The sequence below is a fragment of the Pithys albifrons genome, chromosome 5 (assembly GCF_047495875.1).
Source record: "Pithys albifrons albifrons isolate INPA30051 chromosome 5, PitAlb_v1, whole genome shotgun sequence".
In the NCBI taxonomy this organism is placed as follows: Eukaryota; Metazoa; Chordata; class Aves; order Passeriformes; family Thamnophilidae; genus Pithys; species Pithys albifrons.
Genome location: NC_092462.1, coordinates 1381348 through 1402920, shown reverse-complemented (window position 1 = coordinate 1402920; position 21573 = coordinate 1381348). Strand labels below are relative to the sequence as shown.

The following is a 21573-nucleotide window of genomic DNA, read 5'->3' as shown; positions in this document are numbered from 1 at the left end:
GCTGTGTTTGCCACTTCTCTGGACAAGGGGGTGTTTGTGCTTGGGAGCAGATGTGGGTGGAGCACAGCTGGGCTCGTGGCCGTGCCTTGGTGGCAGCTCCAGCTGGCTCAGTGCTGTGTGTGCCCTCCCTGCCCCAGCACACACCTGCCCTCCTGCAGTGTGGCACCTCCCAGGCTGTTCCAGGGGAGTTCAGAGCAGGTCCTGTGCTGCTGCCTCACCCTGGGGAGCACAGGGGAGGAGAGAGGCCTTGTCCTGGCACTGTGGCAGAGATGGCACCAGTGGTGCTGGGTTTGGCTGGCACAGCTGCCCTGGCCCTGTGCTCACCCCGTGCTGTGCCTTTGCACAGCCCACACTGAGGGCACTGGGCCCTGGCTCTGTTGGGGGGCTCCCCTCTGGGCTGGTGGGTGCTCACAGGGTGCCTCAGGCTCAGATCTGCAGCCTTAGCTGTGCTCTGGTCACGTTCCTGCTGCCAGGCGTGGTGAATTCACTTGGTTCAGGGGCCTGTGGCTGTTCCCATTGGATAAATGGGCCTTACAGGGAAGACACTGCCCGTGCCAGGCAACTGGAGCTCAAAAACTGGGTGTCAGTAATAAGTGTAAAGGTCTAGGTGTTTATAACATGGTAGAGGAAGAATAGAGTTCTGGGAGATGTGTGAGTTTTGGGATTTAGAATGAGCTGTCAGAGAAGCCCTGAGGATCTGCTCCTTTTGGTCAGCAGTAAAAACCAGTAGTGTTGGTCAAACAGAGACAGGTGGAACTGGGTCTGTGTTACAGCCAAGCTGTGGAAAACACAAACCAGGGAGAAAGGCAGGGTGGGATGCAGAGAGACACATGGCTGGACTAAGTTGTGAGCAGCTCTGTGGTGATCTTTAGATGGAAGAACAAACCACAGGTGGAGGATTCTCACCAGTTTGTAGCTGGGGATGTGAGTTTGAACAAGTGATGGCCAGAACAGTCAGTGTAACACCAGGGTGTAAAGCACAGGGTCAACACTGGGCTTCAGACTCCTCTTGAGGAACACTGGGAGCTTCTGTAGTTACTGGAAGGACTGAGGCACTCTCCATGTGATACATTGCCTGTTCCTATGTCCCTGTAGCTTTGGCCATGAAATGCTGGTTCCTGTTGATTCTTCTCCACAAAAGGCCTGCAGAGTGCCTTGTGTTGAAAGCATCACATCCCCAAATAAGTCCTCAAAGCTGAGGAACAAAAGGAAAAAGGTGGGATGTTTACTGTAATAAAAATAGCTTTTGTTGCTCAGCAGAGTTTTTCTTCCTTCTTCACCAGATCCCAATTATCTCATGGCTAATGAGCGCATGAACCTGATGAACATGGCCAAGCTGAGCATCAAGGGGCTGATCGAGTCGGCGCTGAACCTGGGCAGGACCCTGGACTCGGACTATGCCCCTCTGCAGCAGTTCTTCGTGGTGATGGAGCACTGCCTGAAGCATGGCCTCAAAGGTACCCGCCTGGGAGGAGCCCTGGGCTGGTGCCCATGGCTGGGGGAGAAGCAGCAGCTCTGGTTTCCAAACCTGCACAGGAGGGAGAGGCTGGGCAGGGCACTGCTGTGGTCCCAGTGGGCTTGGCAGGCCCCAGGAAGGGCAAAGAAGCTGCTGGAGGTGGAAAGCTGAGGTGCTGCAGGTGCTTGTCATGTTTAAAACAGCACTGCAGATGTCTTGGCTGTGAGTGAGTGAGTGGTCAGGGGTAAAATGAGCTCTCGGCAAACTCGTGCCTCCTTTTCCTGCCCTTCCTCGTGCTGCAGGGACATGGGCCCTCACTGGAAGAGGAACTGCAACCCAGAGGGCTCTTTCCTGTCCAGCCTGAGGGGCTGGGCTGTGTGCAGCTCATGGCTTGAAGCTGCTTTTACAGCAGAGCATGTGTTTGACTGTACAATTGAGTCACAGCTCAACTTGCCAAGTACCAGACTGTTCTGTAGGTGCTGCCCTGGCCTGATAGTACCTGGAGATGAAAAGCAGAGGGGCTGGAACCACGTGGCCTTCAGGGCCCTTCCTACCCAAACCATTCTGGGATGCCATGACAGGAACTGCTTGCCCAGGGCAGTGGCCCCAGAGGACCCTTTGTGGCAGGTTTGGGCTGCTGTTTGCTCACCTGTTGGGATGTGTTGTGTCAGCATGGGCCTAACAGGATCATTTTTTGTCTTTGTTTTCTAGCCAAAAAGACTTTTCTTGGGCAAAATAAGTCCTTTTGGGGACCCCTAGAACTAGTAGAAAAACTCGTTCCTGAGGCTGCAGAGATTACAGCAAGTGTTAAAGATCTCCCAGGGCTGAAGTAAGTACAGTCTTTTATTGCATGAGTACATAATGTGGTTTTTATTGTGAGTAGAATCCTGAAGAAAAGGAAGGGCAAACAGACCCTTCAAGAATATGTGTCTGCCATCTGCTGTGACAAAACAGGGTCATTGCTCTCTTACCTGAGGAGAGAACAGGATATATTCTTGCTGTGTTAGGAGCATGGGCTCTTGGGGACAGCAGTGTCCTTATTGCTGGCACTAGAGGAGGAGTGGTGACGTGTCAGGCACAGGAACAGCCTTACTGGCTGTTTATCCAGTCAGGCTGAAGAGGAAGGGAGTTAACAGGAAGGTGATGACAGGTTACCTAGTTCTGAGGATGATGCCTGAGGTGGGCTGGGGCTGTTAGAGCTGCTGGTGACAGCCTGGAACTGTTTGTTTCTGCCCTTTGCAGGACACCTGTGGGCAGAGGAAGAGCTTGGCTCCGCCTGGCTCTGATGCAGAAGAAACTTTCAGAGTACATGAAGGCCTTGATTAACAGAAAGGATCTTCTCAGGTGAGTGCTGGACTTCCTCTTGCAACGTCTTTGTGATCTTACTCACCCAAATGGCCAAGTAGGTGTGTCTTTTTGGGAAGTGCTAATGTTTGTGAAATGTAGCACTTCCTCAGAGATCAGAGAGCCTTGGTGTTCTTGCTTCATTCAGAAGCTGCTGTTTCTCCACTTGGTCTCAAGTATCCCTTAGAATTAACACAGATTTTGGCTCTGACTGGGTGAAACACTCATGCAGAGGGGACACAGCCCTCTCTCTCTTGGGAAGCCTGGCCCTGAGTTGATTTCTGACCCAGTCACTTCATTCCCATCTGCCTTGGAGAAGCCACCTCAGTTCTGTGTCCCTGTGCCCTGCAGTGAGTTCTACGAGCCCAACGCGCTGATGATGGAGGAGGAAGGTGCCATCATCGCTGGGCTCCTCGTGGGCCTGAACGTCATCGATGCCAACTTCTGCATGAAGGGGGAAGACCTGGACTCCCAGGTACTGGGTGTTCAGTTAATGGGTTTGTTCTGCTCATTTCAACTGGAAAACTCATTAATTTTGCAAAGCTTACTGGTATAATGGATCTTTACTGTAGTACGGCGGGTACTGATGTTCTTCTGAACTTGCACAAGTGGAGACAGTGGTTTTGTCTCAGAAACCAAATGTTTAATGTAAAATGGCAATTATTCTCCTCTAGGTTGGAGTGATTGATTTCTCCATGTATTTGAAAGATGGGAACAGCACAAAAGGCAGTGAAGGGTAAGTGCACACACACAGCTGTCCTGCTGCTCTTCTGGGAGTTGTATTCAAGTATTCCAGGTTGTCCTGTTTGCTTTTTCCAGAGATGGTCAGATAACTGCTATTTTGGACCAGAAGAACTATGTAGAGGAACTCAACAGACATCTAAGGTAAGACACTGTCTGTTGGCTCTTTGTGATCTTGTAGCAGAAAAGAGTAAATGGGATTTTAAAAAAGAAGGAATTACTGTAGGGCTTTTTCTCTTCAACAGTGCTACAGTGAACAACCTACAGGCCAAGGTGGATGCCTTGGAAAAATCCAACACTAAGCTGACTGAGGAGGTGAGTGCCATGGAAAATTATGTGGTGCTTTTGGCCTTTGGGAGTCAGGGAGTAACAGGGGAGGGAGGGGTTTCTTCACCTTTCTGGTATACAGAATGGTGGGTGTTTAATGATGGAACTGGAATAACTCACCTGCCAAGGAACTTCTCTGGCTGTTGCTGCTGAGCGTGAGTTTATGTAAATGTGCAAAAAAATAAAGGAAAAACTGTCATAGACAGAATGTTGTGTCTGAGCATGAAAAAGAGCTGCTATGTGAGGTCATAGCTACAACCTGTGATGTAAGATGGGTCTTGCAGCTCATTAGGAATGGCATAAGTGTAATAAAATCTTGTGGGGTGAGTTCTCTGACAAAAAGTGGGTAACAGGAGGTCTCACCTGAGTGGAGTAAGTGGCATTTGGTTTTATTACCTGCACTGTGACATGACTGTCACCTTTGCTGGTGATGGTTTAAGTGACCTTAAACTGCTCATTTTGTGACACCAGGAGATGAGTTGCACTGGTGACTGCAGTGTTTTTGGTGTTGGAATGTTCAGTTGCTCAGTGAAATCTCAGAGTGTGAGCAGAGTGAGGGTTCTGGTGACACAGGGACATGCTGTGCCATCCAGGGTGTGCTTAATGAGCTGTGTCACACGTCACAGCAATGTGTGTGCTTGGCCTGAGCTGTACCAAGGGCTCCCACTTGGACTGGGGTGACTTCTGTTTGGGTTTGTCATGGAATAACGTGGCTGATGCCTTGGGATGCCACTGAGCCTTACGTAAGTTGTGAGTTACAAAGCCAGAAGGAGTTTGCCCAAGTTACTTTTGCCTTTGACCACGTACTTACAGTCATCTGTCAGCCTGTGGTGATGTCTTCCCTGGAATTGCTGTGAGCCAAGTGGCTTGTCCCTCAGGGTGGTGTGTGCCACTCCTGCTGCTTCCAGCCCAGCCTTCCTTCTCTGAGGAGCTCTAGAGAGGAAGAAAACACTATTGTTGTTTTGTTCCCAGCTTGCAGTTGCCAACAACAGGATCATTACACTGCAGGAAGAGATGGAGCGGGTTAAGGAGGAGAGTTCCTACATCCTGGAGTCCAGTCGGAAGGTTGGTGTGGGTGTCTGTCTTGTCTGTGGGTGTCTGTCTTGTCTGTGGGTGTCTGTCTTGTCTGTGGGTGTCTGTCTTGTCTGTGGGTGTCTGTCTTTGTGCCTGCTGAGCCCTGGGACAAGCCCAGCCTGCAGTCAGTGTGGGGAACACAGTGTGTTAATGGATCATGTCCTAGTGTGTCTCACACAAACTCATGGGAGGGGCTGCAGGTGGGCCCTGCCCACCGAGGACAGGTGGCCCTGGCCCCAGGGAATGCTGCCAGGCCGTGGGGATGGAGCAGTGGGGGGTGTGTGGAGCCAGGAGCTCCCACAGTGGGTGAGGTAGCAGGGACAGGATGGCAGAAGAACTGGGGTCGGGTTGTGCTGTTTTGGCCTCAGTTGTTGCAGAACTGTTTTTCCAGGCAGTGGGGAGAAGCAAATCCTGAGGCCAGGTGAGGATTAGTGGTGCAGAATGCCACGTGAACTGTGTCTGTTACCCCAGGTCACCAAGGACAGAAGTGCTGATGGGCAGGCACTGACCGAGGCACGGAAACAGCTGAAGGAGGAGACTCAGCTGCGGCTGGTGAGGCCTGGGGGGCTTGGGGCTCACCCCAGTTGGCACTCTGAGCTGCTCAGTGCAGTGTGTAGGGAGAAAAACTCTGGAGCAGAAGGCTCTGAGGAAATCCAGTCTGCCAGCTTTTCCCTAGTGTGTGCCACCCCATGTAGAGTTCCCTGTCTCCCTGTTAGCCGTGCTGCTCACCTGGCTCTCACACTGGACTGGAAGTGTGGATTGGTTGTCCTGAGCTGATGGGTGGGATGTGTGACTGCAGTGCTGTGGCAGTGCAGCAAACTCCTGTGGTGGGGGGCCATCCCTGGGTGTGGGGGAGCTCCTGGAAATGCTCCCTGTGTTCCAGGACGTGGAGAAGGAGCTGGAGGCGCAGATCGGGATGCGGCAGGAGATGGAGCTGGCCATGAAGATGCTGGAGAAGGATGTTTGTGAGAAGCAGGATGCACTGGTGGCACTCAGACAGCAGCTGGATGATCTCAGGGCCCTAAAGCATGAACTGTCCTTCAAGCTGCAGGTAGGGAAGCAGTGAAATGCAGGGAATTCCAGACAAAAGCGAGAGCTCTTGGGCTTTTACTCCTCCTATTGAAAGGGTGCTGGGTGTGGAAAGGTCACAGGCTGTGCACTCTTGTGTCCTGCTGCAAGAACACTGGAGTGTGGTGGAGGTTAAAGGAAAAGGCCACTTCTTCTGGAGTAAAAGTCATTATGATACAGAAATGTGTGTATGAGATTGGGGAAAGCACCTTGTGTGGTTTTGTGGGTGAAGATGGAACTGTGGAGCTTCTGTTGCAGAACAACCCAGTGTTGGAGGGTCCCTGGTTAATTCCTGCGTGATGGCACCATCTCCAAACCAACACAATGCTCAGAATAAATCCCAAAATGAACTTTACAACAGGGATTAAGTTGCTTGTGCTCTTCTTGAGCCAGTGGCTTTGTTCAAAGCAGTTGAATGCTGTTGAGGTATTGAATGATATTAGCAGGCACTGCAATATGGATTATCCATATCCAGGAATGGATGATGGCATTGCCCTGTGGTGGGTCCAGATGGAGCCTGCCCCTGTAGGGCAAGGCATTTGTCCTCACAATACTGAGCTGCCACTTGTTTTTTTTTTAGCACATTTCATGTCTCTCTGCCTTGTGTCCCGTTGGTTCCATGTGCCACATGATTTATTGGGGCTAATTTGTGTTTTACTGCTCCTTTCCCCAGAGTTCAGACATGGGAGTGAAACAGAAGAGTGAACTCAACAGCCGCTTGGAAGAGAAAACAAATCAGATGGCTGCCACCATCAAACAGCTGGAACAAAGGTACAGCAGGACACTTGTACCAGGACCAAATGGTGTGTCCATGAGTGGGGGTGTCCCACGGACCCACAGTGGGCATGGGGAGAGTCTGGGGGCTCTGCTGGGCAGAGCTGCCTGAGGAGAGCACTGCGGGCAGAGTTCAGGCTTCAGGGGCTGAGGTGTTCCAGATCTCTGGCTTTGCATCAAATCCCCTCCAGATGAACCATTCCCTTGGTGATCAGCCTGGGATGGCCTGAGGAATGTGAGCTTGGAAAAAGCCCTCGTGAAAATGGAGGGAGGAGGTGAGAGGGCAGCCCTGGCACAGCTCTCCACAGCCTGACTGGGCCTGGGTTAATGAGAAGGGCATTGAGCTGCATTAGTGCTCTCATTTTGGGGTTTATGTTGGGATTGCCTCTTGATAAACAAAGTCACTGTCTGTAGAAAATCTCTGTTGGAAAATGTGTTATGGTACCTACTCAGCTAATTGATTTGCTCTTTTTCTCTTGCTGTTCTTATTTTTTCTGTTTTCTCATCATCCTCATTCTGACTTATTTATACAGTGAAAAGGATTTGGTGAAACAGGCAAAAACCTTAAATAGTGCAGCAAACAAACTGATCCAGAAGCATCATTAGACGTTTTTATGTCTGGCCACCTCACAGCTCTGACATCAGAACTCATTTATGAGGGGAGAACTTGAGAATTGCTAAAAGCAACTGTTAAAATGTTAATTGTCACCTAAAGTTGATTTGGAATTTGCTGAGTTTTTAAAATCAGTGAGTTTTTCTGCCGAGATTTAGAGTCGGGTATAACCCCCCCAGACTTTGCCATTTAACCCATGTTCAAGTACCAGTGAGCTGGCCAATAAAGCCCCAGGGAGGCAGCAGGAGTGGGAGGTCGTGGCCGTGCCCACCCTGCTGGTGCCCACCCCGTGCACGAGCCCTGGGTGTGTGCGTGGGCCAGCTGGGATCACACTGGCCAGCTCGGGAGAGTCAACTTGTTTTCTGTGTTGCCCTTTTTTGTGAAGTAGATGAGAAAATGCATCCCTGGAAGTTGTTGACAGTAGTTGTGTGTGTGCCCCAAGCCGTTCCCTGTTCACTTCTGTTCTGTGGGTTCAGCCCCGAGTCCGATCCAAGCGGGCGAGGACCAGCCTTCCCATAACCAGCCTGCCTGGATTCTGCCTTAGGGATGTGGTGGGAGGGTGGGGACTTATCCTTCTTCCTTTAGACTTCACGTGTCCAGAATTAGTAGCTATAGATGTCTTAGAGTAACCCAGTAGAGTGGTAAGTTCAGTGGAAACCTCCTTCTCTTGGCATTGCTTCTACCTCTGCCAGGAATGCCCCCAGACAGACCCTGCGGTGCTTCCCGAGCCAAGGAAGCTGAGGAGAGAGGGGTTCTGGGAGGTGTCTCCTCTTCCTGGAACAGGAAGTTATACATTTTAGGAAAAAATCATCTGACCTTTGTTTAAAAGAAACAAAACCACACATAAATAAAGAGGAAAGGAGCCCAATGTGGAGCAGTGGGGAGTGGAGATGGTAATTCGGTCCTTGCCCTTCCCTTGTCCGAGTAGTTGGTGGTTGAAAGGGAAGAGTGGCCTTTTATACTTCATTTCCTTCTGAGTTTGCCTTGCTCAATGCAAATGGAATTTGCTAAGGGAAGAACAGTTAAAGCTTGGGATCTGCTCTCAGTAAGAAAAATAATTGCCAATTTAACACCCTGGTGCAAAATCTGAAGTAACTGTAGCTTGGACTATTATAAACTAATATACTCTGATCACAGAAGTCCCTGTGCTGGCCTAGTGTGGGCTGTAGGTTATAAGCACTCCTAGAGAGATTATTTCATTTGGAAGATCAGATCTGGGGGGTTTCTGTGTGGAATGAGGGTTTTTGCTCTGGTGACACACCTGTAGTAATTCTTTGGTGCCAGTTCTCCCTTTGTCCTGTGGGATGGCACTCCCTGGGGCAGTGGGTGGCAAACGTGACTGAAACAAGTGGGGAGGGAACACCCTGGTCCTCAGTGGTGTTCACAACTCCACGGGGCTCAGTCTGCTCCCCCTGGCTGTGAGTGTGGGCTCCCAGCACAGGCACTGGGACAGCCCTGTTGGAAACCTGCGGGCCGTGCCCGAGCCGCATGCTTGAACCTCCAAACCCACCCTTCAGTAACCTGCTACTGCCAACTCCTAACTGCCTGGAGAGAAAGGAACCCTAAGGGAAAGGTGGAAGCTCTGACTGAGGGGTCCACACAGCCCCTTCCCACAGTTCTGCTGTAGGAACAGGGGTGGGGCTGGTGGGGTTGGCGTCAGTAACACTGAAACCAGACAGAACGAAGGATCTGGCTGTGTCTGATGTCAGGCCAGAGTGGGAATGTGTTGCTGTACCAGTGCCTGGTGCTTGAGCCGAAATGTGCACCCGTGGGAGAGACCAGGAACCTGCACTAATTCTCAATAGAGTAGCTATAACCCATGTTGCAAGTCCCAGTTACCCGTGCAAAGCTGAAATGTAACGTACCTTAAAATCCAATTGGACTTTAAATTCTGTGTACTTGAGGTTTGCTTCGAATCTGGATAAGTGATGTTTTCTGTTTCTCATCTAATGGCTGTAAACTGTAGTGATAAAATAAAAACCATTGAAAATGAGAGTTTCTGCCTGGTTCACCTCCATTTTGCTTTGCTTTGAACTGTTTTCCTCCTTTCCATTGTTTTTACCATTCCCTTTTTGTTTGGCTTTACCTTTTCACTGGGTTTTTTGATTTGTTGGTTAAACTCAGTCTTCCTCCCCACCATGGCTTTTGTTTTTTATCACAAGTTCATGTGGCTCAAATCCAGATTGCGACAGGCAGAGAAGGAGCGGCAGCAGGCCCAGCAGGACAACCGGCTCTTCAAGCAGGAGTTTGGGGACAAAATCAACAGCCTGCAGCTGCAAGTGGAGGAGCTCTGCAGACAGCGGTGAAGAGATCCTTTTCCAGCTCTTGTCTGGGCTGTTCTTGTGTCAGGGAGAGAGCAGGAGGGGTGATGGCACAGGGCAACGGGGCTGGAGTGGGAGTGAGGCAAGTGACAGGGGAGATGCCAACAGGAGTAACTCCTGGGAGGAAAATCCTTGGGGGAAAAAAGGTGTTATTTAGACATTGGCACAGGCTGCCTGGAATTGTTGGGGATGCCCCATCCCTGGCAGTGTCCAAGGCCAGGTTGGACAGGCCTTGGAGCAACCTGGGATAGGGGAAGGTGCCCCTGCCCATGGCAGGGGGTGAAATGAGCTGGTGTGTAAGGTCCCTTCCAACCCAATCCTTTCTGTGATTATTTGGAATCTAACCCTTATCATGGGCAGGGATGGAGCAGCCCAGTCTGTGCCTGGAGCAGCCACTGAAGGGTCTGAAGCAGGAGGAGTGATCCTGGTTGTCAGTCTGACACACACTGCTGTGCTCTGTGCTTTTTATCCTGGTGAGACTGCTCTTGCTTTTGCTGGAAGCCAAACGGAGAGACCTTGTCAAGAGCCATCACGTTGTCCCCTGCAGTGTCATCACTTGAGCAGTGTCAGGGACACAGACAAATCCTCTTTCCTTAAAATAGAAGAGCCTCTCCTCCTGCAGCCCTGATGCAGCTACAGCTTTGTTGCAAGGTCACTGGGAGTTGTTCTGTGGGAGCATTGCTGGATACATCGGGGAGATGTTTGTCCTCTCTTTCCCTCCCGGCCCAGCAATTTGTTTCCTTTTTCACAAAGCTGCAGAGGCTGCTCAGCCAGCCAGCAAATGGCTCAGGAGGACATAGGCAAATGGGGCTGGTTTTGCATCAGTTGGAGCCCAAATTGTGCCAGAATTAGGTGAAAGACTTGGGAGATGGGGAGATGGTCCATCCTGACATACCATGGTCGAACACACCGTGAGACAGCTTGGGATCCCACGAGGCAGTTTCAGCTCCTGAGCTGGGGGTGTGAACAGAGGGTTGAACAGTTCATCAGCTCTAAGTGCTGTGTCCCCAAATCATCCTTTATTCATGATTCCACCTTGATATTCCAGGAACCACCTGGAGCTGGAACTGAGGCGGGAAAGAGACAGATGGTCCCACAGTCAGCAGCGCAGCCAGGAAAACAAAAAGGGCCCAAAGAATTGGCTGAGACAGGTAAGGTGGCTTGGGGTTTTGGCTCAGGTTTGAAGTACAATTTCACTTGGCTCATTTGCTTTTCCTGAGCTTTCTCAGGCAATAAATAGGTGGTGTTCATGTGCCACAAGCCAGGGAGCTTTGGAAGGGTTTTTGCACACACTGCCCAGGCAGTGTATTGGGTTGTAGTGATGTGAACTGTGCAGTAACAGAGGATTTCCACAGTTCTCAGGTGCTGCCACACCTGAGTTGGCTTCACTGGGCTCCCTAGGATGCTTCAGTGATGCAGTTCTGTCTTTTTTCACCAATATTACATGTAATTCCAGTGAAGTTTAAGAGCCCATCTCTGAAATGTGCAGTCTGCTCTTTGTTCTCAGCAGAAGGGGAGCACAGAGAGCTGCTCCCAGGGGAGACTGGTGCCCAAATACTCCTCTGTGCCAAGGAGGAGCAGACCAGCATCCCAAAATAGCAATGCCAGGTCTCCCCCTGGTGTGTGGCAGGGGTGAAATGAGTCGTCTTCTAGTGCACCTGATGGGTGAAGGTTTCCTTTTGGCAGGATGGAAAGGTCAGAATCCAGGAAGAAAATGCTAAACTGAAACAGGCACCGAGAGAGGAGAACAGTGTCCTGCCACACAGGTAGGGAAGGAAACTAATCTCATTTCTTTCTCTTCCTTTCCAAAATCCTGCTTCCCCTTCTCAGATTTCTGTGCTGACAGGGACTTTGAAATAGTCCAACTTCCCTTTCTGAGACATATTTCCAACCTTAGGCCCTTTGTTGAGGTCTCTGCTGCTTTCCCGTAGCTCTCAAAGTGGGAAGGAGGAGGTTCTGTTGCTTGCCATCAGCACTTACAGATGGGAAAAGCTCCATCTGTCTCTGATTTACCCTTGAATTTGTTTCTATCTAAATCTGCTGTTTTGTAATTTCTCTGGCTCAAGAGACCTTGGTAAGCCAAGTGCAAGACCTTGTGAACTTGTGTCCAAAGGATTTTTGGTGAGGGAGGGAGGTTGGAGCATCAATGCTGTTTGGAGCTAATAAAAACTGTTGGAGAAAGAACTTCAAGATTTTTAAGAAGATGGTTGTGCCAAAATGTGGTTCAGGTCCCTTGTCTGCAGGCTGAGTATTACAGAGCAGGGTTCTTGTTGTAGGGCTGGTTTAGTGTTTGGTGTTAAACGTTGCAAAGGTGTTTTCCAAGCCCCTGGGCACAGCTTTGTGCTGAGGCCTTGGCTCAGGGAAGGTTCTGGCTGTCAGGGCTCTGCTGCAGCATGCTGAGTCCTGAAGGGAAGGTAAGCATCCTAAAAATAGCATAAGCTCAGTTCCAATCTGCTTTGCCAGATACTAAAAACCATCCATGCCCGAGATGCTTTTTAGCCCCATTTCACCTGCAGTGTTTAAGCAGGTGAGGGTCAGGCTTTACCTGCAAGGCCCCGTGGTGCTTTACCTGCTGCCTGGTCAAGTGTGGGGATCAAACCTTCTACAGTCTGGAGTTTAAATCCAGTTTCAAACTGTGTTGGTACCATCTAAACAGTCTTTTCCATGTTTCTGCTCCCTCTTCTCTGCTCTCCTGAAGGCATTCTGCAAGTTTTTTACCTGTTCCTGCCATTTAGGTCAGAGTGCTACCCAAAAATCCACATGGGGGGGAGCGTTTTAAAAACAGAATAAGGCAAATCCCTGGTAGCCCAGATGTTTCATTTATTCCTTATGGTGATGGAAGCCCTGCTCCAAGTGACACTGTTGTTCCCTTGCAGGTCACCCAGCAGCAAGCAGGAGGAGCAGGTGAGTGATTCCCCTTCTTGGTTTGGTTCTTCTCAGGTGTATCAAATGAACCAAAATCCATTCCTTATCCCCGGGCGCCTGGCAAAGCACAGCCAGACCCCAGACTGTTCCTGGGGTGCTACAACACTTGTGTTGTCCTGTTCACTGGGAAGTTCTGCCTGCCAGCTCTTGTTGCTCAGTTCCCCTCACAGCTCTCTCACAGGAGGGTGTTCTGGTTTTGGCTTGGTGTTTAGGAGCAGCTGCTGGGCCCCGGGCACGGTGAGATGTGCCAGCTGTGCCAGGAGGAGAGCAGCCGGAACCAAACTAAGGTAACCTGAGGACTTGCATTGACACCCCCACACTTGGTGACTGGCTTCCCTCTGGTTTTTGTTTTGGAATGGGATTCCTGCGGGCCACTTGGACAAAGACATGAGCCCTTGCAGACCCCTCTGCCCCTGACTTCACTTTTATCACTGGCAGCTCGAGTGTTCCCCACTCTGCCCTGCTCAGTGCTTTGTTTTTCCTACCCTCTCTTAGCAGCTTCCTCCTTTTTTAGCTCAGTGTTTGTTTTTCCCAAGTTGATCTGTCAACTATCCTGAACCTCTCCTTGATTTCTGTGCTCTTCCTGCATTCCAGAACATCTGCAAGAACTGTGGGGGCACCTTCTGTGAGGCCTGTTCAGCACACGAGCTGCCCCTGCCGTCCAGCATCAACCCCGAGCGCGTCTGCAACCCCTGCCACCAGCGGCTCATCCAGCAGTATTCCAGCAGCCCCTTGTAGGGAAGGGCTGGCACAGGGCTGACTGGTTGGAGCTCATGGAGTTTCTGGAGTTGGTCAAGAGGAATGTGAAGATACTTGTCTGTGTGCTTTGGAGGTTGGGGGGAAGCAGCTTCTTGGTGTTCAGAGTCTCTTCTGACTCAAACAACAGTGTGAGCCTTCCCTGTACCAAACTCTGATGGTGTTGTGGAGAATGGTGTTGGGAATGTCCCATGGCCAGTCCTGGCATGTGCTGGAGCAGGCTCAGGGAGCCCTGCCCAAACCAGAGCTGGGTGCACCTGGAAGCTGGGAATGTTCTCACCCTCACATGTGTGGTGTTGGGCATGTGCAAGGGCTCCCTAAAAACCAGCTGGAGTGTTGGTATTCCTCAAGTCTGGCTGCACTTGAAATCCCATTTCTCCTTTCCCAGCTGCCTTGTCACTCTGGCTCATCCCTGGACCCCAGTGCGTGGGGTGAGGGGGTCAGTGAGGCACAAGTGAAGGTTCTACCTGCATTTCCCTGGCTCAGGGCTCTGGCCAGGGCCTTGCTCTGCACAGGGAAACCCAAACCAAGCTGTGAATGTTCTGTTCCCCCTCTGTGCTTCAGGGCCTGGGCCAAATCCCCATCAGGCACAGGTTTAGGGCCACTTGGATCCACCTCTCCCCTTCTGCACATGGAAACATTGTGGCAATAAATCTGGCATTTCACTGTTGTATCCACATGAAATGGTACATTTTTCACCTCCTAGAAGTTGTACTTGCTAACACAGTTCAGAGTTTGATGGTTTGTGTTACATTGTTCTTGGTTGCTGTTCCCTCAAGGAATTGTTACTCTGAGGAGCAGTGGTGGCTTCCTTGTGTCACAGGAGTGATGGCTCCTTTTCCTACTGGCACCTCCTGCAGTCTGACCGTGGAATGTTCCACAGTCCACAGCAAATTGGATGCACTGATGAGACAAAGGCATTGGGCTTTGTAGATGTTATTAGGGGTTAGTGGTCAATTCCTTGGAAGGCATTTTCTAGTCTTTAGAGTGGCTGGAACTGCAGGAAAAGCATCTCAGAGGTGAGGTTACTGCTGTGGCTGGTTGTACCAGGAATTCCTTCTCCTAGTTTTCTCTAGGCCTTGGTGTGTTCAGCCACCCAACCTCTACTCCTTTCTGTTCTTCCCCCCCCACCCATTTCCCCCGAGGCAGTTTCCCAGCCCATTTCCTTGCTGCTTTCTTTTAAAGTAGGACAATTATAAACAGTGTTGAAACACCCAAAAGCCTGGAATTTAGGTGAATTCCTGAATTCTCTGAAAGGGTAACAAACTGGAGATGGATGGAGAAAACACTGAATTTAGTGTCAGTAGTTTTGTGTACATCCAAATCAGTGCAAACTCTTGCATCCCAACCCAGTGTGAGTCACTCCCCCAAGGAGCAAGTGAGACTCAGGCAATTTCCCCATCAGAGGGAGCACTAAACTGGACATGGAGGATGGAACTCGATGGAGCAGGGTGGTGGCTGAGCCCTGTTCAGAGGACAGCACTGGTGTCTGCCAGCTCAGGTATGGTGTGGGGTGACACCTGGGCATTGGGATTGAGGGGAGGGGAACACAGGTTTTCTCATGTTAATTTTGTTGCACACAATAAAATAAATTGATCCTCTGTATCCCATGTCCTGAGTGCTCTTTCCATCCCACTGCACTTGGGCTGCAAGTAGGAAAGGATTGAGAGCTGCACTGTGCACCTGTGTGTGAGGACTCAGACCACTCAGCTGTTTCCATTTGCTAATCCTGGTGTTTATTAATGCACTGTTATGCACCTGGAGCCCAGGACTGCTCCACCCATTGACCGTTCCTGCAGTACAGCTGCTGCTGCTTTTGTAACACTCCCCACAGTCCATCACATTTATCACATGCTCCTCTTAGACAGGGCTAAACTAGATCTTACAGTTTGTCCTCCTTGCTGCCTCCTGACACTCACACCTGGTCTTCACCCTCGTACCAAGGAATGTGTTCACTTGGCCTGAAAACAAAGAAGAGGAAACCCAACAATCACTCCTGTGCTGCAGCTTAGTGCTTTCTTTTTTTTTTTCCAAATGCCCCACTGTATTTTATTCCCAGTTTAAATTTTATTAGAATAGAATAGTGGTGTGGCAATAGTGAAGTACTGCAGGCTCCAGGTGGGGCTGCTGCACATGCACAGAGGGTGGGGGGTGTTTAATTCGGGTCCCTAAGGGAGAGAGGGGCCAGGGATACTGCACGGGATCCAGGGGGGAGGTGGATGCACATCCTAAATATGCCCCAAGGGGGTATCCCTGGCCTGGATGACAAGCCTGGGACTGGGGGGTGGCCTGCACTCCCTGCTGCAGGTTACAGGGCCCTGGGGAGCAGTGACCATTGCCCCCCCTTTTCAGAAGGGAATTCAGCAAAGAAGTTGTCCAGCACCTTCCAGGAAGGTCATGTGAAACCCTGCCCCATTCAAAGACTAATTACTGTTAATTTACATCCCTGGAAGATGTTTAGCCACAGTTATTCTTCTTTGGCAGGGAGTACAACCCCATCAGAGCTTTTCCTGCTGCTCCTGCATCCCTGCACTGCCATCTGTGGAATGTGGAGGTGCAGGCTGGGGTGGTCCAGCCTGGACACCTGCTCTCAAGTGAGGGGGGTGGTTCCCTTGAGTCACTCTGCACTTTATCCCTTGGGCTGCCTGAAATCCCAGTACCAGACAGCATAAGCCTGAGGTGCACGTGGCTAAAAACAGACCAGGAAGGACAGAGATGCACTTACCAACTCTGACCCCGTGCCACTGTCCTTAGCAGTTTTCATTTGCCTTTGGATGTTCATTCAGCAGGAGTTTAATGGCACTGCACTCTGGAAAACATGTGAGAGGCACTTGCATGTGTTACATTTTATTTTTCTTTGTTTTTCTCTGCAAAGCCCATGGGATACTGTAACTTGGGGATGTACATTTAAAGTGCTCTCTCTGCACAGGGTGTAACAGCAGCTGTGCCAAACTACCCGAGGCTTCAGTGCTGGGGTTCCAGGATCCCTCCTTTTCCTGACTTACCCATCTGTGCCCCCTGCTTTGCCATTGCTGCAAGGGCATCCTCGTGGCTCTCGAAATGCACCTCTGCCTGTCCTGTGGCATCTCCATGGGAGTTGTATTCCACCAGGATCCTCGTGGGCCTCAGCGGAGCAAAAAACTGAGGAGAAGGAGAAGAGGAGAAAATGTGGTGAGAAGGAAACAGTAATCCAAGTGATGCATATTAACACATCCCAGGAAGGCTTAATCCCTTCTTAGTCGTGGAGGGCAAAGGATCCTGTGGTGCCCCAGAGGCCATGGCTGCCCCAGGCAGCTGTACCCCACCTTCCACCCAAAGCCACGTGGCACTGGGAACCAACACAACTCAAAACCCTGCAGTTTTTCCAGCTGTAACAATGACCTGAGGGTTTGCACTGAGTAACAACCACGTTTCACCCATAGCTTCACTGTCACTCACATTTATTATGTCTTGGGCACTAGCTTGGGTGGGGAAACCTTTCATGTGGACAAAGTGCTGTGCTGGTGATGCATTCCCAGGTTCTACAACGTTCCTGGAGTTTTCCGTTCCTTCTGTGCAGAGTTCTGTGGAATGGAAAGAAAAACCATGATTAGTGCTTGCAGTTACCCTCTCCCTCCTGTGAAAGCTGAAATGAAGGGGCCTTGAAGAACACTCAGGACAAGCAGGCACTCACTGTTTTCCTCTTGGGCATCAGAGCCTCTCATGCCTCTCCATCCCCTTTCTTCAGGGATGGATTCATATTCTCTCCTCATTCTGGAGTAGGTCATCAGCTGCTTGTCGTAAGACCCCTGCCTTTGCATCTGCTGCTTTCTGCTCAGGTACACTTCAATATACCTGGAATGCACAGGGAGAGAGCACATGGCACCCCTGACACTCAGGGTCTGGAGAAAGCACCCTCAGGATGCTTCCTGCCTCACCTCTGCTCAGGTACTGGGGGTGGAAGCCTTGGCATGGGAAGACTCATTCATTTAACTGGAAGTGTTCTCCCCTTGCTGCACTTGTGCAAACTGAATTGTTTTCTACAAACCCTGAACTAAAACCCACACCCAGCCCTGAAACAGCTCATGGAAGAGGCAGACCCAGAAGATGCACAGGGTCACAGGAGGGACTTCAGTAGAGCCCTGAGATTCTCCAGCTGGCTATGGAATTGATGGGATTGCACTAGCAGGGTTGTATCAGGCAATTCCCACAGCACTGAAGCACCACTGTGGTGGAGAAGGGAATATGGTCATCCAAGGGAAGGGGCTTTCCTCCCTTCCCAGAAGGAGCAGCTGGAGCAGGGGAAGTAACCCTGTGTACAGGCTGGCAGAGCTGCCAGCCCCTCCTCAAGACCCTACTCTGTACTGAGCACTGCTGGAGGCCAGTTCTGGATAAAAGCAGGAGGAATGAACAGAGGCAATTGCAAGCAATTCTGGAAACCCCTTCATTTCTTGGCTTAATCACATGGAAATGCAGGTGTGTGAGCTCAGGGGGGTGAGTCAGGTCAGCTCTTGTTCCATCATGGCAAAACAAAAACTAACAGTAGATTCAGAATTAATCTCTCTTGGAAAGAGTCTGTTAATTAATTCAATTACTTAATTAGTTAATTTCTGCCTACAGAGCAGCTGTTTACTTTTAATGTAGGGGAGGGGACAAACACAAGGAAATGCATCCTGGGGACAGGAAGCAAGGTAGGAAGTTGGAGGTGTGCAGAGCAGGTAAGGTTTGGAGAAATCTTTTGGTATGTGGGGTGCAGAAAAAGTTTTACAGATTATTGAAGTCAGGGAAGTCAGAAGGGGGAAAGCAGTCTTGGTTGTTTGGCTTTTCTTTCCTGAGCACAGCTCTGGAGGTATTTAAAAGGTGTGCACGTGTGGTGTTTAGGGGCAGGGTTTAGGTTAATGGTTGGACACAATGACCTTAAAGGTCTTTTCCTACCTAAATAATACTATTACTCTTGGGAAAATTGTGCTATGCTTCTGTTTGAGGGATTCCCAAGGAATTATTCCCCCATCTCCTCTCTTTAAGAAACTGAGTGTGTTTTTTAGTGATGAGTTTAAACTTCAGTGTTGCTTCCTCTTCTTTGTCTGGTGCTGGGATGAAGGGAAGGGGGGCTCTGTTTTCCTCAATAGCCCTGAGTGAGAGATGAGCCCTTTCACCTGGCAGGAAGGGACTGAGGTGCTCCCCCTGGGACCCCGAGGAAGTACCTACCTATTTCCCATATATTCTTTGTGCCGTGACAGGGCTTTAGCTGCCATTTCAGGAGCTGCAAACTGCACAAAAGCTTCTCCTGTTCTTCTGTCTCCCCGATAAATGAATGCTATGTCAGCTATTTTCAAACCTAGAGATGGGAGAGGAGAAAAAGGCATTGACCTTGACAGAAACTTGTGCTATAGCTGAGAAAGATTTCTTTTTTCCTTATTCTTCTAGTTTTTGTCTGGCTAATCAGGCAGTTAGAGAGTTTGGAAATAACTGCTCGTGGTGACCCAAGTACCTTTTTTAAACTGATTTATTTACTTTGTTAATTTTCACAGAAGGCTTAATTAAAAAAAATTAAATCAACCTGAGGTCTCTAATAACTATGGAAATAAGTGACCTCAAGTTCTAGGCAATAAAGAGCAAAAATATCCTTGAAATTTTCTCTTATTATTATGCTAGTTTTTTCCCCACCTCTTTGAACTCAGGTCAAAGCCAATGAGTTTCAGTATCTGTGCTTGTATCATCATGTTGGGGAGCCAGAACTGAGTTTCAGTATCTGTGCTTGTATCATCATGTTGGGGAGCCAGAACCACCTGGACTGCTCTAACAGGGAGTATGGGATGAAGTTTCAAGGGCTATGCATGATCTTCCTGTCCTGCCCACACAGCTGTGAACACCCACACTGCATTCCCCTGGGCTGTAACTATCACACAGGCCTTCTTCCTTCTCCTCTTTGCCACATTTTGCAGTGGTAGCAATCCAATGCCAGAGCACATCTGGCTCCCCCTCTTTGCTTCCCCTGCACCCAAACCAGAGTGCTGCAAGTTCTGATCCTGGGTGAGACCTGCACAGCACCCGAGGTGCAGGGAAACCCTGCAGTCAAAAGATTGTTCAAGAAGCCTGAGTGACTTCCAGAGGAACAGCAGCTCCCTGTGGCGTTTAAGAAGTTCAAGGCTGCACCTGCTTTGCCTTTGTCCCTTTGAGGAACAACAGCATCAACCTAAGGAAGTAAATGCCTGGCCACCAAGGAGCACAGAGCAGGCTGAGTTACCTGAGAAGAAATCCACAATGTCCTCCTCAGTGGAGCTGAAGGGAAGGCCTCGGAGAATCACAACCCCATCGTTCATGGCTTGAGACTCGTCCCGCAGACTCTGCAGCAAGCCCTCCACGTCGCTGTCGTGGACTTCAAACACTGCAAGGAACATGGGCAGGGAATGTTTGCAAGCCCTCTGCAGGCATCCCCCTAAGGCACCTTTCCCCTTCTGCAAGGCTCAATCCCATTTCTCCCCCTGCTTTGGGGTCCTGCCCCTTTGCTTTTCCTGTCCAGCCAAGGAAAACTGGGATCAGTGATGCCTGTGTGGCTGACCTGCTGCTCAGTTCCACCCCTGCACCCTTCTCCACACCAGCCCACTTTATTATTATTAATTAAGCTGTTCTCATTCACTTGGAATCTTTGTTCCAGTGTAACCTGTGCTGTTCCAAACCCACCTTTCACGTAGCGTGGGCCCATGTACCGCAGGTGCTTTTCCAGGGCTCTCTGCACATCTTCCTTGGACTCCATCTCGATCAAGGCATCCCCCCTGCGCCTCCCATCCCTGTTCAAGAGGAAGTGGACCCCGTTCTCACCGTTCCGGATTCTGCAGCCTGGAAATCAGGAACAGACCACACAGGAACACAGAGAGCTACATCAAACACAGGGCTCTCTTTATCCTGACTACAGTGCACAGAGCCAATCCCCCCAGCAGTGCAAAACAGAGAGCAGCACACACCTATTCCTGACCTTAACTCTGGCTTCAAACTGACTTAATTTAGTTTGGCAGGTAAGTAATTTGGAACCTGGACCTGGCCTCTGGAAGGATGCAGCTGTGCATGACAGTAGGGAGGGATCAGCCCTGCAAAGGTATGCTAAAGACTATGAAATAGGATCAGAGAGCAACACCCCAGTTCAAACTAATCAGTGAAAAAAACATTCCAGTTTCCTAAAGAGGTGAGTTGAGGGAATAAAGCCAGCCATAATGCTCTGTACAGGCATCACTTTGCGTTGGAATGCCTTTGCTGTGGAGACACTAAGAAGGGAAAGACTTGTCCAATTAAACATAAAATGCCATAAGGATGAGCTTATAGGTGTCCAGCAGTTTGGAAATTCATCCTTTGCTTTATATGTGTCAATTGTGGATATTTTTGCAGCAATAATAAAACCTCATCTTTCTCTGACTAACGATCTCTACACTTTCTTCCTGTTTAGTATTATCACGAACTGTTGAGTTCAAGGGCAGCACGCGGGACAGTCACGCAGGAAAATGAACTCCCATACTATCAAAGAAGGTAAGCACATCTTCCTCGGTGCACGAGAAGGGGAATCCTTGTGCCCTGACGAGGTAGACACTGTCACTTTCTGCCTTGGGCGAGTCGGGCTCCTGCTCAGCGAGGCGACTTTCCTGGGACGGAGCATCTGTGACCTGTCGCCGAGACACGAGAAAGCCCCGCGTTAAGCGGCGGAAGGCCGCGGGTTGCGGCAGGGGCCAGTGCCCGCCGGGCCATACCTGGCTGTAGGAACGGAGCGCGGCGCGGAGCGGCCCCGGGGCGGGGATGGCGCGGGCGGGCGACGGGCGTGACAGTGACAGTGACAGCGACAGCGACAGCGGCGGGCGCCGGCCCAGCAGCAGCGCGGACAGCCCGCGGCGGGCGGCGGCGGCCACGGCCATGCCGGGGAATCGGCTCCGCCTCCGCGACCCTTCCCGGCAGGCGCCGCACGGGAACCGGGCGGGAAGCGCTTCCAGGTCCCCGCTTTGCACCGGAACAGGGGCTTCGCCTCCCCGTCCTGCCTGGCCTCGGGCACGTCCAGGGATGGGGCAGCCACGGCTTCTCTGGGCAACCTGTGCCAGGGCATCACCACCCTCACAGGGAACGATTTCTTCCCAATATGCAATCTAAACTCTCTCTCTGTCGGTTTGAAGATATTCTCACTTGTCTTGTCACTCCGGGCCCTTGTAAATAGT

The 21573-nt window shown here is 50.5% G+C and overlaps 2 protein-coding genes across 11 annotated transcripts in view; one reads left to right on the top strand and one right to left on the bottom strand.

Annotated features, from left to right (window-relative positions):
* RUFY3 (RUN and FYVE domain containing 3) overlaps window positions 1-15004 on the top strand; it is a 29314-nt gene extending 14310 nt beyond the window's left edge. For 4 of the 10 annotated variants that reach the window (XM_071555328.1, XM_071555335.1, XM_071555330.1 and 1 more), the window contains 17 exons: window positions 1284-1457; window positions 2168-2285; window positions 2699-2800; window positions 3152-3275; window positions 3475-3536; window positions 3620-3685; window positions 3787-3856; window positions 4841-4933; window positions 5414-5494; window positions 5826-5993; window positions 6684-6781; window positions 9580-9699; window positions 10767-10869; window positions 11405-11484; window positions 12595-12622; window positions 12856-12930; window positions 13238-15004. In XM_071555328.1, coding sequence (XP_071411429.1) covers window positions 1284-1457; window positions 2168-2285; window positions 2699-2800; window positions 3152-3275; window positions 3475-3536; window positions 3620-3685; window positions 3787-3856; window positions 4841-4933; window positions 5414-5494; window positions 5826-5993; window positions 6684-6781; window positions 9580-9699; window positions 10767-10869; window positions 11405-11484; window positions 12595-12622; window positions 12856-12930; window positions 13238-13381 — 1706 coding nt within the window. In that variant the 3' untranslated portion in view covers window positions 13382-15004. The other 6 variants (XM_071555334.1, XM_071555338.1, XM_071555337.1 and 3 more) reach the window with 4 other exon arrangements.
* Window positions 15005-15118: 114 nt separating this feature from the next.
* Window positions 15119-21318, bottom strand: GRSF1 (G-rich RNA sequence binding factor 1). The gene is made up of 10 exons (XM_071555050.1): window positions 21118-21318; window positions 20889-21033; window positions 20063-20218; window positions 19626-19766; window positions 18587-18716; window positions 17073-17233; window positions 16838-16962; window positions 16405-16540; window positions 16125-16208; window positions 15119-15360 (listed from the first exon to the last, which is right to left on the bottom strand). Exons 1-9 carry the CDS (start codon window positions 21277-21279, stop codon window positions 16150-16152), a joined length of 1215 nt encoding a protein of 404 aa, XP_071411151.1. The 5' UTR covers window positions 21280-21318; the 3' UTR covers window positions 15119-15360; window positions 16125-16149.
* Window positions 21319-21573: the final 255 nt, after the last annotated feature.

Coding starts and splice junctions, on each gene's coding strand:
- GRSF1 (XM_071555050.1), bottom strand. CDS start 21,279: ATGGCCGTGGCCGCCGCCGCCCGCCGCGGGCTGTCCGCGCTGCTGCTG. Junction 19,767..20,062: donor GGGCCCACGCTACGTGAAAG/GTGGGTTTGGAA, acceptor TGTTCCTTGCAG/TGTTTGAAGTCCACGACAGC. Junction 17,234..18,586: donor AAAGAATATATGGGAAATAG/GTAGGTACTTCC, acceptor TGTGCATTCCAG/GTATATTGAAGTGTACCTGA.